The sequence below is a fragment of the Leptosomus discolor genome, chromosome 9, assembly GCF_034619465.1.
Source record: "Leptosomus discolor isolate bLepDis1 chromosome 9, bLepDis1.hap2, whole genome shotgun sequence".
In the NCBI taxonomy this organism is placed as follows: Eukaryota; Metazoa; Chordata; class Aves; order Leptosomiformes; family Leptosomidae; genus Leptosomus; species Leptosomus discolor.
In genome coordinates this window covers 17,968,639-17,983,898 of record NC_141399.1, presented here as the reverse complement: position 1 = coordinate 17,983,898, position 15,260 = coordinate 17,968,639, and the positions used below count along the sequence as shown (strand labels likewise).

General features: G+C 44.9%; 2 protein-coding genes across 2 annotated transcripts in view; one reads left to right on the top strand and one right to left on the bottom strand.

Annotated features, from left to right (window-relative positions):
- Positions 1–2,457, bottom strand: UQCC5 (ubiquinol-cytochrome c reductase complex assembly factor 5). Its single transcript, XM_086470220.1, has 3 exons — positions 2,424–2,457; positions 1,960–2,130; positions 1–368 (listed from the first exon to the last, which is right to left on the bottom strand). The coding sequence occupies exons 2-3, from the start codon at positions 2,108–2,110 to the stop codon at positions 301–303; spliced, it is 219 nt and encodes a 72-aa protein (XP_086326346.1). The 5' UTR covers positions 2,111–2,130; positions 2,424–2,457; the 3' UTR covers positions 1–300.
- Positions 2,458–2,851: 394 nt separating this feature from the next.
- Positions 2,852–15,260, top strand: part of NT5DC2 (5'-nucleotidase domain containing 2) — a 30,583-nt gene continuing 18,174 nt past the window's right edge. Inside the window, exons 1-4 of the mRNA XM_086470308.1 lie at positions 2,852–3,131; positions 10,917–11,101; positions 11,898–11,972; positions 13,897–13,952. Of these exons, the coding sequence (XP_086326434.1) occupies positions 2,864–3,131; positions 10,917–11,101; positions 11,898–11,972; positions 13,897–13,952 (584 nt within the window). The 5' untranslated portion in view covers positions 2,852–2,863. The remainder of the gene's footprint in view (positions 3,132–10,916; positions 11,102–11,897; positions 11,973–13,896; positions 13,953–15,260) is intronic.

The window sequence follows — 15,260 nt, the reverse complement described above, 5'->3', positions numbered from 1 at the left end:
TTATGTTTACTCAGTTTAGTTTATTTAAAAGTACTAAACAAACATTAAATAAGTGGCAGTGGCCTAAACACAATGAACTTTTTGCTACTGTATTTGGCTTAAATACAAAATATTAAAGATATGAAGCAGATGGAAGAAGAATGAAACTGCCAACAGCATCTGAGAGTGTATTACACGAACTTGTGGATTACAGTTCATCTTGCAGAAGCAAAATCTTTCCCCACCATCAACATGGCAGTAATGTTTCTTTGGTATTAATACAGTTGAAGCATTCAGGACCTTCCCCTTGAAACGTTTCAGCTAAAAATCATTCTTTTCCATCCGTGCCTCATACTGTCTTTCAGATCGTTTCCTACGGTAAACGTCATCTGCCAGAAAAAAGATTTTTTTTTTTATATTAGCATTTTCCAAGTGCAAGATAGTATTAAATGTATGAAGCCTGTCATCTCTTTCTAGACTTTTAAATCCACTTTTCTCCTGCAGACCCTGACTGATATGCAACTGAAAATTCAAGCTAACAAAAAACCTTATTACCACTTAAAAATAGCTCATGTTCTCCCTCCAATCCAGGCTAAAGTTCTTCCCATAAGTCCTGATGAAATGTTTTTATAGGAAAACTAAGTTCCCAGTGTGATACAATCATTTCTTGTCTACTTTCCCATGAGGGTAATTAAAAATACAAATGCCCAAACTGGCTGAAGCCAAAGGGAAATTAAATTATAGGCACAAAGTCAACTCCTGAGGACTGCCAGCATGGCTTCAGTATTTTAGCCTTGAAAAAAAAAAAAACAAAAAAACCCAAAAAAACCACCAAAAAACCCACAACCTAAACCCCACAAACAAACTATAGGAATATACCGATCTTCATAGTCTTGATTTTGTGATTCCTAGTTGTTCTTCCTGCCTCCCCTCACACCCTGATCATCCCTAAATATTCATCACTAAATAAAACCTCTCACAAGAAAAAAAAAAAAAAAAAAAAAAAAAGGTTATCCGTCTTGAACGTGGATTATGGAGCAGTAGTTAGGCTAAACCGCACAATTATTCTTACTGTAGTATAGCATGATTTAAGCATAGCAATTTATTTTCTTTTTGTGAAAATAAGGCTTAAGCTGAAATATAATGGCTGCTACACGGATGTTTGCACATTAATCTCTAACCTGACTTTATTACTATATAGATATGCCTCAGAATAAACGGGAAAACCACAACAAACCCAAGCCTTCAGAAGTGAGCAAAGAATAAATTTTGTTTGCAGTGAATTCGTCAGTTATGGAAATTGTATCAAGCTGTTTTCTTCTGCAGGAGCCTCAGCTAGATTTCCCATGAAAATAAGAATATTCTCATATTAATACAGAGTTGATCCTTTTTCTGAAGTACACAAAAATTTCTAGCAAGGTTCCTTAAAGGGAAGAATGCCACATTAAAACTACGTGCTTTAACTTCTAGGAGTTAAGTGTCGTTAGCTAATAAGTTCTCATGACTCATTTTCATACTTCTTTTTCGATTACCTCATTAAAAAAGTCACATTTGAGATAAACCCACACCTACACTTAAATTCTGACAAATCCGGTGAGTCTTTTTCAATGTAAAAAAGTATAATTTAGAATCTAAACCCAGGTTTTTTGTTTGTTTCTGCCCAGTGTCCTGCTAGGGAGACAGAACCTGGAGTGTCACATCCTGCACTCAAGAGAGAAGTGGTTGACTTGCTGATCAGTCCTCCAGGTGAGGACCCCACCGTCAGCCCCCGCTAACTTCTTGTTGAGGGGAACCGCCCCCGTTGTGTTCACCACTAGCAGGTGCTGTCGCACATGGTACCGGCTCGGACCCGGGGGCTGTCCGGGACCACCGGGAGGGAGGGAGGGGGTGCTGGGGGGGGCAGTGCTGACTCATCAGGGCACCAGGCCTCCTCCTGCCGCCCCCACCGGGGATCGCCGCCGCGGCCCGGCCCTCACTTACAGAAGGTCTCCTTGCCGATGCGGACGTTAATCATGAACCACTCCATCGCTCCCCCGAGGAGGAAGAAGAAGGGCAGGAACCTGTAAACGCCGAAGCGCTGCTTCCCAGGCACCAGCTGCAAAAGGCGCTTCACCCTCTTGCTCACCAACATGGCCGGGGCGGGACCGGCGCCTTCCGCAGTTCGCGTATAAAGGAAGACGGGGAGGCGTGTGAGACGCGCAACGGGACGTGCGACGGCCCCCCCAGCGCCTCGCCGTCACACCGCGACCGGGAGGCTGAGCCCGCTGTGGGAAGCCCGAGGCTTCTCCGTGACGCTGGTGGAGAGGTGAGAAGCGGGTGGACTGGGCCCAGCTTCGCCCCCCGCGGGCGGGCAGCCATGGCGGCCCCTCCGCCGCGGCCCGGCGGGGGCGCGCAGCCAATCCGCGCAGCCCCTGCCGCGCAACCCCCCGCCGCGCGCCCCTCACCTCCAGCTCGAGCACCCGAGCTGCTCTGGAAGCAGCCGAACGGAAGGACGTGGTCGGTACCCACGTGACCCCGCTCGGGGCGGCTCGCCTCGTCTGATTGGCCGGGGCGGGACTGAGGGGCGGGGCTGCAGTGAGGGACCACCGCCCACCCCCCCATCCGCCCGAGGGGCCGGAGCGCGGCGAGCGAAGCTCACTCGGGCCCTCACCGCCCTCAGCCCTTCTCCGCGGGCTGCCGCCGAGCGCCGCCCCTCGGGCCCCTTGCAGCGAGGCGTGGCGAGGCGTGGCGCGGCCCGGCCCCCTCGCACCGGGCGGCGGGGATTGGCCGCCCGGTGGGTGCCGCCGCGGGCCGGGGAGACGCGGAGCGGAGCGGAGCCGAGCCGAGCTAGCCCCGGCGGCGGCCGCGTGCGGGCTGTCTGGAGGCTGCAGCGCCGGGCGGGACCATGGCGGCGCTGAGGAGGGGCAGCAACGCGGCCCCCCGGCTCCTCGCCGTGGCCGTCTCCTGCCAGAGCTGCCGCCCCAAAACCAGCCAGTGCCTTGGGGACGGCGGCCACGGGCAGCCCAGGGACAACCAGCCGGCGGCCCCCGGCAGAGCCCGGCGCGGCTCCGAGCCCGGCTCTGCCGCGGGCAGCCAACCCCTCCCGGCCGAGGGAGCCGACACCAAGACCTACTTGTGGGCCAGGTACCACGAGATGAAAAAGCTGGTATACGGTAAGGGCCGCCTCCGGGCGCTGGGACTGCCACGTCCTGCCGGGCTCGGCCTTTTTCCTCTTTTTTTTTTTTTTTTTCCCCTTCTTTGCATCTTGGTGCCTTTCTCCGCGCTGCAGAACTGGGGATGTGCCTATTGCTGTGCAGCTGCGGAGGTTGGAAGCTTTCTCCCTGGCAATGCCATTCGCACGCCTCCATTGCCCGGGGCCTTCTGGGACGGTTTTATTTCTGTTGAAATCTGGCCCTGGTCTCCCGCTCCTCATCGTGGGCTTCCCTCTGTGAACATCCATCGGCTGATCTCAGCGTTTCAGGACGCGCAGTGTATGTGGGGTTCTTCAGAACTGGCCTCGCTACCGTGGATTTTGTCGTGGTGAACGGTCTAAATGAAGGGCTGGTTGCGTTTTTCTTTAATTTGCCGTTGGTTGGCATATGAGAAGATGGTTAGACTAGGACAAATAGACAGTCGTGTTGACTGGTGTGGTGAGGAGTCCAGGGCCCAAGTTGTAACACTCTGTTGACACAAAGGTGAGCATGGAGAAGACTGATGCTGCAGCTGCTAGGATGTCTGCTGATCCTGAGCTCAGTTTGTGTTACAGATGCAAACCAGCTTTTCCTCCTGTGTGCGTGCGTGCATGTTTTTGTTTCTCTGACCAAGAAGTTACTTGGCTCCATTGGTTACTTGGTACACTGACATCTTGCTAAGTGAGGAAAATTCATGACACTCACCAAATCTATCAATGTGTAAAACAGGATTGTGGTCTTTTTGACAGCAGCAGACCTCCGCTTTATTAAACTCTCCCAAAAATGTAAAGGAATAGCTTTCATGGCATAAGGGCAGGAAACATTTTCCTGCTGGTTTCTTGTTTCTTGGGACGCTGAAGGTAAGCACTATGGAGAGCTAAGTGTGACTTTGTGTCTGCTGTTAAATAGCTCTCTATTAGCTCTTGTTTATCTAAGGGTTTGGAGAAGGACAGCAGCCTGCCATAGGCATCTGGAAGAGCCATCTCGCTGTTCTGAAACTGGCAAGTTCTGTCATTCCTTCCTCCCCCACCTTCCAGTACACGAGATTTGACATAAAATCTAAAAGTCCTTCATGATGCACAAATGTAAAGAAATTGGCTGCTGATCTGTTGGGTGCTCAGCCTGCTGCATTCCAGCTTTTGCAGGGTGTCATCCCCTTTGCCTGAGCTGCTGAAGGCAGTACAGGGTGCTGAAAGAGGACAATCCCTGCTCCAAGACTGAGTTGTGGTTTTTAGCCCTGCTGCTTAAAAGAAATTCCAACTTGCAAGAACTGTAATGGTGTTTGGACCTTAATATCCCCAAAGGCATTTTTTCTTTTCAGTAGTGGTATTGAAACCATAAATGCAGAGATGTTAATAGACTGTGTCATGGTCCCTTGGGAAAATGCTCACTTGGCTATGTGACAGATTGTGAAGTTTCACATATTCACATAGTTACGCTACATTGGGGTGCAAGAGATACAGTTATTACTGGACATGAAGAGCTAATCAGCAGGACTAAACACAAAATGAAGTTAGGTGAAGTAGCCCATGTGTTACAGAGCAGACTCTTTACAAACCTTCAGGTAACTATTAGACATATTAAATGAGAAGGCCCTTGTTCATTTAAAGAACGGCTCCCCAAACCTAAATTTCAAGACCATGCTGTTATTCGGGTCTTGTCAAGAGGCATAAACAAAGTTGGTCCAAGTTGATTTAAATTGTGCTTTGACAACTAAACAATATTTGTGCAAAATGTGGCATTAGTGTGTTCCTTTATTCTTGATTTCTAACTCTGATGTAAAATGAATGTCTGTGGTTGGGTTATGGGTTTGAAAACATTGTCATGACTCGATATTCATGAGCGTTGAGTTTGAGAAGGATCCTGTGGTGCCATCTTCTCCTTCTCTGAAACTTCACCTTTGCAAAGTCTTTTGTCCTATAGTGTCAGTTATTGCTATTGGTTTTGGAGACAGGTCTCTACTAGGAGAATTTATTATGTGTTTTCAAACCAGCTCTTGCTTAGGACCTGATTTATAGACCAATGTTGCATTTTTGCACAGAGGGGATTCCAGTGACAAATGCTGACTGAGTTGGACAAGGCAGGATGTGTAGGACGAGAGCTTCTGTGCAGTAGAGCTCAGTGGTGGTACGGATTTGGTGGCCAGAGCCAAAGTTGGTTGGAGGTTCTCAACTTTGTAGAAACACGTGTCTCTGTACTGCCAGGCTTGAGTGTGGTGATATGAATGACAGCACAACATAGCTATACAAAAGGTACTGCTGAGGGACAATCTCCCCTTAGCATTGGCCATTCTCTTCATTGTTCCTCACTATCTTTTACAACTTTGACTCTTAAGACCAAATTTCATTACCTGTAAGAATTTGAGAATACTGCTTCCACTATCTGTGCTTTTTTTTTTTTTCTGCCAAGAGGAGAAGTATAATTGCATTTGTCAGAGGGGTGATGTTGAGCAAGACTTGCTGTATTTTGGTTTGATGGCATCTGAAGTGTCAAGGAAGGCTGATATGCTTTCTCAGAAATCAATGTCTGAAGTCTTCACTGTAGGAAACATCCAATCCTGAAAGTCAGTGGAACTGGCAAGCAAGTGAGGATTTGGCCGTAAGCAAGTGTGTATGGTTTTTTCCTAGATCTTTCAGACTTATAAACGTGGCTACAATAAATCAGCGTTGCGAAGGAACCTTTAAAATAACTGCCAGCTTCTTGCCTCTGCATAAGCTTGAGTGTGGTTAAATGTGAGAACAGAGTCAAGTTTGCAGACAGCAGGAACTTGTTAGGCATTGGTAACACTGAGGGTGTAGCTCAGTGGTAGTCCTCGCTCTTTTTGGTTTGTGTGGATCAAGAGATACCTTTGCATCTAAATAATGCAAGCTGCAGTCAGCAACTTGTACCCATTGCATTTGGAAATGGGAGAGGAGATGACGCCCCTGTGTGATCATTGCATTAGTGATTTTGGCGCGGTGCAGAGGTGTTTTTTGCAATCCAGCACATTTTGATTCTGCTTGTGTCACTAATCTCAAGCAGGCACAAAGATTTAATGGCCTCACTCTTTGCCAAAGCAGGGAATGAGTCTAGTGCTATGATAATAGATGCCCTGCAGCTCGCTTAGGGAGTGTGCAAGTTTCACCAGTTGTGGCATCTACAGATTAAGATGGGACTGGGAATGACAATCAGCAGCCAGAACTGGAAGTGCAACCAGTTGTTAACTTCCCAATTCTGCTTTCCTAAATGTAAACTTTTTTCTTGTAAAGAACTCTTTTAGTAGCATTTGTCTAGTGCTTTTTTGTGTATAAAAAAATGTCATTTTGGAATGAAACAGTATTTTTTAATGTTGCTTTTGGTTCACGTAGATTTTATTGACAAGAAATCCAAAAATATTTAGGCATAATGGCGTAAATTCAAGACTATGCTCCAGAGTAATTTTCAGCACTCTTAACGTGGCTCCTCTGTCCTTTAATGTTCTTTAAGTAATATTTCCCTCTCCTTACCCTCTTGGTAGAGGCATCTACTTCAGCTGGTTGGAGTGCTTTGCAGGAAATGGTGCAAAACAACCCTTCAAAAGGATAAAGAGGTACTTGGAAGGGAGGAAAGCTGGCAGTTTGTCTTTAGAAAGCACGTCAGCGTGAGCAAAGGGAACTTTTTGATTCATGAAGAATGTGGAGGATGGTGGCCATCTGCTCTTCAGTGTCGTTCTTTTCCTCGCTGATCTTACAAAGAAGTTAGCGCAGATGTCTGTTGTGTTGGACCTCTGGGAGTACAAAGGGTGTGAGATAGGCGTGAGTTGCCTTTTTTATGTGTTATTCTTCACTAAGGTGCTGGATCTGAGGCTGAGAAAAGGAGTGTTTCCTGCATGATGCTGTTAGTACCCTCGAGAAGCACAGAAAAGCACTGGACGTGCTTGGCACCTCCTGACTGGAGTGTTTTTCAAGTCAGAAGGGGCCATATGGTGTCTTGGCATTTCTAACAGCTGCTCACAGTTAATTACCTGCTTTTGTTTCCATCTCTGCTGTCATGTTGGGGATTGAGTGTTATTGCTTTCTGACAATGTGGGCTACTGCCTGGGAAGAGGCATTTGTGCTGTCATGGAGATATTCTGATTTAAGCAGCTCATAGGGCCTCATAGCATTAAAATGGAGGAGATGTGTGTTTACCTGGCATTTACACCCAGGTGTAAAAAATGCATGAGATCAAACACACTTTCTTATGGCCTGCCTTTGTTGCTGAGTTTTATCATGTACTGTGGATATGCAGATGCTTCCGTTAAAACCATCAAGTTGCAAACGAGCAAAAATTGTGCAAGTATGCAGATTCCGGGGGTTTGTAACTATTGCAAGAGCTGTTTTTTCCCCACTGTCCTCAGAGGTACACATGCCGGTTCTCCCTTAGATCATAATTTCTGGGTGAAGTGCTGAGTAGACGGTGACTAACTGTGATACTGTCTCCATTTCCAGTTAGGACCCAGGTGGTAAGAGTAGTTGAGATTATTTTTCTTTTTTAATAATCAAAACTGCTTTTTGTGTTGTTTTTTTTTCTTGCTGTAATTCATCATCCCTGTCCAGCAATCTATTTCAGTGTCTTGGTAGAGGAAAAGCAAAAGTTGTCGTTCTTGAAAAATCGCGTCTTCATGGGCTTCTGCAGGGTGTCATCTGTTTGTCTTGATTTGACAATCCTCACGCAAACTGAGGCTAAGATCACTAGCAGATTATGCGTTCAATGTCAGCAGAGCAGCAGCACCCAAGTCTGCAGCCCAGGTCTTGATTAAGCACACAGAATTTGTAACCACCCAGGTGATTATCTTTAAGGAAAAAAAAAAACGCCACCAAAAAACCCAAACAAAACAAAACCACAAAAAAGCAAACCAAAGGAAAAAAAACCCAAACAAAAAGCCAGACGTCTTGAAACCTGGCTCAATAAGCCAGGCATGTTTGGGCTCTCATATTGAGACTGATCTTGCATGTGCTTCCGGCTTCTGTCTCTTCCCTGCAGTAGTCTGAACCTGCAGAGAGACTGCGTGAGAGGAGACAGACACCTACCGCTCTATTGAGGAGGATGCTGCAAATGGACATTTACACTGAGCTGAAGGTGCAGCATGAGTCTCTGGACTGAAACCCAGAGCTTTTTCCTTCTCTCCGGGAGATTAGTGACTTTGAAAGTACTGTGAATTTGAGATGAGGATGACGGCGTGGAAAGAGCAAGCTGTCAGCAAGCTGCTGTGACTTGATTTGATGATGATGATGTGGTAGGAAACACAGCAAGGAGATGTGCAGCGCTCCAGGAAGTGTGCATAGGGAGCATGTTGTGTGTGAGGCAATGGCAATAAAGCATTTTGGCTAGCGTATGCATCTTCTTTTTGGTCCTTATGAGGTAAGAGGGAACATGGTGTGTGACAAAATGTCTAAGTGGGGTAAAGTGATCTGGGTAGGAGGCTGTCGGAGAACAGCAGAGAGGATCTGTACGTTTGAGGCTGGCAGGGAGGAGTATGACTTCATCCAGTGGATCTAAATATATGTAATAAATCATACTGTGGCACAGTTACTGCTTCTACTTCTGATCACAGATAAGACTCGCTTTATGTGCTTGTCGAATCGCAGACTACCTTTTCCTTGTTACAAAATCATACTGCTCCCTTAGTTTTTCTGATTGTATTCTGGCAAAAGTTGTGGCTGGTGTATGTTGTTGAATCTAGTTTGGTCTCATGTCTTCTGTGAAAGGAGAGTTGGGGCTCAGGCAATGATATTTTGCACTGCTCTCAGACTATCAAAATGTGTTGTCATAAAGCTGTTGGCAAATGGTGAATGCTGGAAGAGCTTGATCTCTCTCTAGGGATATGGTAGCAGCAAGTGGGGTGCATTTGTAAAAAAAAAAAAAAAGTTCCTTCATTAGAAGAGGAAAGCACTGCATATTTGCACTGTGATGTGATTAGGGTTGTGTCATTTTCTTTGCAAGGAAAAAAAATAACACCCGGCAAATCCCAGTGTATGCTTAGAAGATTTATCTGGAGGTGAGGACAGGAAGTGGAGCTCTGTTTGTTTATGGTACGAAGAGCATTTATGATGAGAGGATGAAAGTTGTGATCATCTGAATCCTATTTATGTTTACCATCTTTTAAAATCCCAGTGGAAAGTACAGTGATTGCGTCCGCTGTCTTCAGCCTCTTCCAGGAACTTTGCCACCAGCAGTCACTGAAAGAGAGCTGTATTCCTGCTGTGTAGCCAGTAAGTCAGCCCTTTTGCCTTAAAATACTGCTTTCTTTTCTAGTGATTCCTCTCTAGTTGATCTGGTGAATTGCATTTGAAGGCCAAAGGAAAGTGAGTTAGGAGAGAAGGATGGGTATATTTTGTAATGTGTCTCTCCCCTGAAAAAATAATTATGATATATCTGAATCCTTTTTCTTTGGTCACCTCTTTGGATTAGTGCTTGCAAATGTACTTCGGGCTTTTACCTAAATTCTGTAATCATTCCAGACAAAGTCTTTATTGGGAGAGGCTGGTACCTCTTTCTAATAATATTTTTTTTGTTCTAGATTCAGATGAAACTTGGGTTTATAGCAAGGAAGCACTAAAGAACCGGCACAAGGGTTCTTGCTAAAAGCCAAAAGTTAAGGTAGGAAGGGATAAAAAAATCCTACCTGCTGATGCTGTGTAGGATCTGGAAAATGTCTGCACTTTTCCTACCATTCAAAGAGAAAATTACCCATCTTTGAGGAGGGAGGAAATGTCTCCTTCCCCTCTCTGTGCCCCGTGTGGATGTGACTAGTCAACCTACTACAGGGAACTATTTTTATTACTCTCTCATCTTGCAATGGACAGCTCTCATGGAGCGGGAAGCCTGGGGAGGGTCTGTTCCTGTCTCTCCCATTGTAGTGCAGCTAAAGCTCTCCACTCTCTAGACTAGCTCTGAAAAAGGATTTACAGGTAGTTCATCTGCTAGGTCACTTAACCCCCATTTTCACAGTGATCTGGGGAGCAAAGTGTTATTCACAAGCATCTTGAACAGTAACCCTGTTTTGAAGTGACAAAGCACACACACAAGGACTGAGCTGTTTCCACAGCTGTTTATCAGAGGAAAGCAGACAACTTGTTGCTGTCAGCATTATGTGCTCCAAGAGCATGGCTTAATGTGGTTTTGGTTGGGTTTTTTTATGTTTTGTCAGTGTTTGTACAAAACCTTGTTTTATCCTGCCCATTAATAATGATAAAAAAAGCCCTAGCGGTACCTGCAGGATTGCTCTGTGAAGTCTGCCTGCTTCTGTGAGAAACAAAAAATGCCAAAAGGCAAACCTCAAAATTTCTAATTGGAAGTACTCTAGATTTCTTAAAGAGGAGAGTTAGCCTGTTTGTCTTGCTCAGGTTTTAAGTGAGGGGCGCATGGTTTTCTGGTGACACATTGCAGCTGCCTTTCGCGTTGGTGAGCCTGCTGAAAATGCAGCTGCTGTGAGCTAGAAATTTGACGCTTCAAAATCTCAGGTCTGCTTTGCTTCATGTAGGCCAGAGACCAGAGGATGTTGTTTCGTGGCTTCCTGGCACAAAAGGACAGTCTCAGTGTGAAAGTGGTTAACATCATCACCAGACGCAGCCAGTGGTTTCACAGTGTGTTTTTTCATGGGGAAGATTATTTGAGTGAGTTAACAGCAGCTGCGTTTGACAGCAGTGCTGTGCTCCTTTGCTGCTGCTGTGTGGTACTTCCAGCTGTTGCCAGATCCAGTGCGAAAAGTTGAAATTTCAGTGATCCCTTCAGTTTCTCTAACCTCTCCCTTTTCGCTTCTCATAGATCTCCTTCCACCAGGAGTCTGCAATCTCCTCAACCCGGCCGCTATCTATGCTAACAACGAGATCAGCCTGGGAGATATCGAGATATATGGCTTTGACTACGACTACACATTAGCACAGTATTCTAATTTACTACACTCTATGATTTTCAACACTGCCAGAGACATCCTAATAGAACAATTTAAGGTAACGATGTGCTAAGAATTTCCCCTTAATTAAGCTTAATGCTGTCTTTGCAACACCTCAGACGTGCTTGTAAAGTGCCACATTGTGTGCATGTGTCAATTACTTGTTTTTTTGAGATAAATTTCATGAGTCACAGTCTTTGATTGTGGAAAGTTTTGTCTGTGTGTGGAATTAATTTCCTTTGAGACAATTTACCATGCTCTACATTCCTGAGGTTTAATAAGTATGGAGCAGGAACCTTAGTCTAGAAAGGTCTGGTCTGTTTTACTTAACTATGGAAATAATGCCTACAGAATTGCTGGTTCGAGGTACGCATGATGGATAGTCATGAACCGTGGGCCAACATTGAAGCCGTACGAGACTTGACATGCACAAGTCAATGTGGATGGCGCTGTGTAGCGTGTCCAGTAATGGACACCCTGTTTGCAATAGGTGACTGGTCTGTGCATTTTCTTCTTGTCATGTGTTTCTTTTTTAGAGGGGCTCTGCCGAGCCATTGCTTTGCCAAATAAATGCATTGAATAGAGCTTACTAGAAGTGTCCTCACTGCCTGGGTGAATCTGTTACCTTTTCACTAGTGTCCCTTACATGAGAGAAACTAGTTTTGGGGATTCTGATCCTTTATGTCTCTCTCTATTCATCCACTTTGTTGAAGGGACAAAATGAAGTGCACCTGTTCCTTGGTCAGTTTATGCCTGGGGTGAGACGACTGGTAGGACCAAGCCAGCTCAACAGGTGAAATAATTTTGTTGATAACTCAGCACTTGTGCCTCTAATGATGTCACTGTCTTCCCAGTATCCAGAAGGGCTTGGGAGGTATGACTACATTCCAGGGTTTGCCATACGTGGACTTCACTATGATGTACAAAAGGTAAGTTGTACAAAGTTCAGTCTCCTGGGCTTTGTCTTCCATTGCATTATGGTTTTAGTGGCAATGCTTTCTGTCATTGCTTGCAATAACATTGATCACCAAACTATCAGTGAGTTTGGGTGGCTGTGCTTTTCATTGCATGGGTTCTTCTTGCTTATAAACCTTCCAAGAGAAAGATGTCTTTTGTGTATGCATAGCCTCTCGTAGAATGGGACATTCTAGTGAAGACCTCTGGTAAACAGCCTTGCCAATTTAAGTGTCCGTTAATTCCACAAGCTAATTAATAGAAAACTCAGCTTGTTTGTGTGATCATTTCTGCCGTTCAGGAAATTTAAACAACAAACCTCGATCCTGCATCTACAAATACTTGCCAGGAACAGAGGCTTTATGTCTTACTCTATTATTAGAAATGACTTGTCAGGAGAATGCTTTAGGAAGCCTTCCCCACCCCCCACCCCGAATAATAAGGCTGCCTGGAAAAAGATCCGAGCTACTTGAGATGCATGCTTCTTGGGAGCACAGGCAAGCAAAGTGCAAGCATTAGCTTTAACCCTTTTTCAGTGCTTTGGACCGATTCCCTGAAAGCCTGATGCCCAGTGATGTCATGCTGGCTGCTGCAGCCAGGCAGTCAGGTTAGAGCACCGCAGAGAAAATTGCTTCACTGTAGTGGCTTTTCTTATACTGAGCTTTGAGCAAATTCAGGGAAGCAGGCAGGACAGACTGGAGTGTGTGTGTTGTTCTGCCGCAGTGGGAAAAAAAAAAAAAAAAAAAAGAGAGAACAACTCAAAAAACAGTATAGAGTTTTCCTGTGTCTTTTGTCTTGACTGCAGTGACAGCATGGCAGCAGACCACTCATGCCTCTGACTTTACAAAGTTAGAAGTAGATCTGTGAGAAACTGAAGTTTCTTTCTCTATGTAAGTCTCTGGCTGATATACCAGAGAAACACAGAGGCAACTAGCCTAGCCAAGCAAAGCGCCCTTTGAGTGAGTAGGAGGTGAGACTCTTTTGTTAGTATCAGAGTTTGCAAAACTGGGTAGTGCCTGTCTAAGTAAATCTTTCAGTATATTTCCCTGCACTCCTCACAAACGAGTGAGAGGTCTGCCCATGGTGTAACAAGCTGCACTGATACAGCGTCATGATAACAGAAGGTACCTTAAGCTTTTGAATACTTTGTGGAACCAATTACCTTGCACTGTGGTAGAAACAGCACAAATAGTTTGATACTGTGTCGTTATTCAAGTTGCGGAGTGATGTGGGTTAGTGTGAGGCTGTTTTCCCTGCCCAGAGAACTTGTGTTACTGCTTCAGAATGGTGGATGGAGGATCACTCATGAATAGGGGGGTCTGATACAAAAAATGCAAAGAAAGCTCTAATGTTACCAGCCTGCTGTGCTTATGAAACACCTTTGCTTAAATGTCTATTGGGGAGGGGGAGAAATCGTGGAGGGGAGAACTCTTGTGTGAAGAAAATTACTCGGTGCAGCTGTGCTCTAAACCAAAACTTGCCCACTTAGTTCTGCTTAAGATAAATGTGACAAGAAATAGATCTCTTGTGCACATAAAGCTCGTTTGGAGTGTGTGCACTTTTGGGAGGGAGATAAGAAGAGACTGTCTGAGTCACAGAAATATTTTTCTCTCTGTTTTTCAACTGCACCCCTGTCCACAAACTTTGGAGTGTTACAGACAGTGGTATTTTGGCTCATAGAAACATGGTCTTTTGCAGAGAGGCAAATAAAAAAGTCGCAGTATAAATAAGTGTGTGTAAAAGTGGATGGAGAGTAAGTGCAGCTTAAAATACAGAGATATGGGATATTTATATTGAATTTTATTTTCTAGATGTCATTTGTGTGGTACTTGAAATTTAAATAAGGTTTCAGTGTAAATCTACACAATTCTAACAGTAAATATCTGTCTCTTATCACAGAGTCTTCTCATGAAGATTGATGCTTTCCATTATGTCCAGCTGGGGACAGCATATAGGTCTGTCAGTTCTGAAAATCATTTTCTAAATGCCCGTATGTGCAAAGGTGGATTACTGAATCTGAGTATATGTTCATGGCATATGGGTTTGTTTTTTTTTTTTTTTTGAACAGAGCACAGTCTCGTCTGGCTTATCCTGTTTGCGCTTGCTTCAAATGCTTACCTCTCATATAATTGCAGGGAGTTATTTTTCTCAAGCATTTCAAGCCAAGTGTGGGTGGGAAGACCTGGAGCTCTTTGTAATGGTTGATAACACATCTGGTCATGTACGCTGCGTAATGTCTGAGTTGCACCTACAGCATGCCTGGGTTAACGTCTGTGACCAAACAGTGCAACTTGGAAAGGACTCTTTTGGATATGGTCCACATACAGGCCTGTCTTCTCCAGGCAGGAGTATATGCCAGCAGTGGTCTGCTGCGCCTTGTCACAACGCTAAGAGGAGAATGGTCTGGATGTGCAAATAAAATCTTAAAGCAGTGGAGACATGTCAATAAAGTAATGATGCATCAGAATCTGGGCTCAGTTTAAGGCCTAGGTTGTCCTATTTTCCCTTCTCTTCTGTTGTTCTCCAAGGAGAGCTGGGTGTCCTTTGGAATAAGTGATTGAAACAGTGCAGAGCAAAGTTTTCTCCAAAAAGTTGTGAGACTGGAGACTGGGAGAAAACCTTGGCCCAAAGTAGAGTAGGATTGGTGTGTAAGAAGCAGTAATTCATAGATATCTGTAGCGAAGCTCCTGTAAATCTGTGTTGTATTTCCTGTGCATGGAAGCCAATGTTTGTTTTTTTTTCTTGAACTCTGCCCTTTTGCTGTTAAGCTTCGGTTACAGTAAACACTCTAAGAATATTAAAAAGGGAGTTTCATAATCAGAGAGAATTGGCTTCTTGGAGTTAGCTTTTGGGGGGGTGGGAAGAGGGGGTTGGTGCTGCCCCATATTTCACTTCAGCTTCATTAGGAGATTTTTAGTGAAAACACGTTTAAGCTTTATTTTCCTGGACTGTCCTTTTCCTGGACTGTCCTTTTCCTGGACTGTCCTTTTCCTGGACTGTCCTTTTCCTGGACTGTCCTTTTCCTGGACTGTCCTTTTCCTGGACTGTCCTTTTCCTGGACTGTCCTTCGCTTTTGAGCGGAACTGAGGCAACTTCTAACTTCTCAGAGGCTGTACTGTGATTAAATAGCAAAGGAGAAAGGGAAAGTTACTGACTGCTTGAGTAAACAACCATCAAAAATTGTGCAAGAGGCAAAATGTGCAGCAGTCAGATAACCTGATGTTCATGAACAGTACAGCTCATAGACATACCTGTAATTACGG

Excerpts from the sequence above, each read along its gene's own strand:
- UQCC5 (XM_086470220.1), bottom strand. The coding sequence starts at position 2,110 with ATGTTGGTGAGCAAGAGGGTGAAGCGCCTTTTGCAGCTGGTGCCTGGG. Across the intron at positions 369-1,959 it reads CATCGGCAAGGAGACCTTCT|ATGACGTTTACCGTAGGAAA; the intron begins GTAAGTGAGGGC and ends TTTTTCTGGCAG.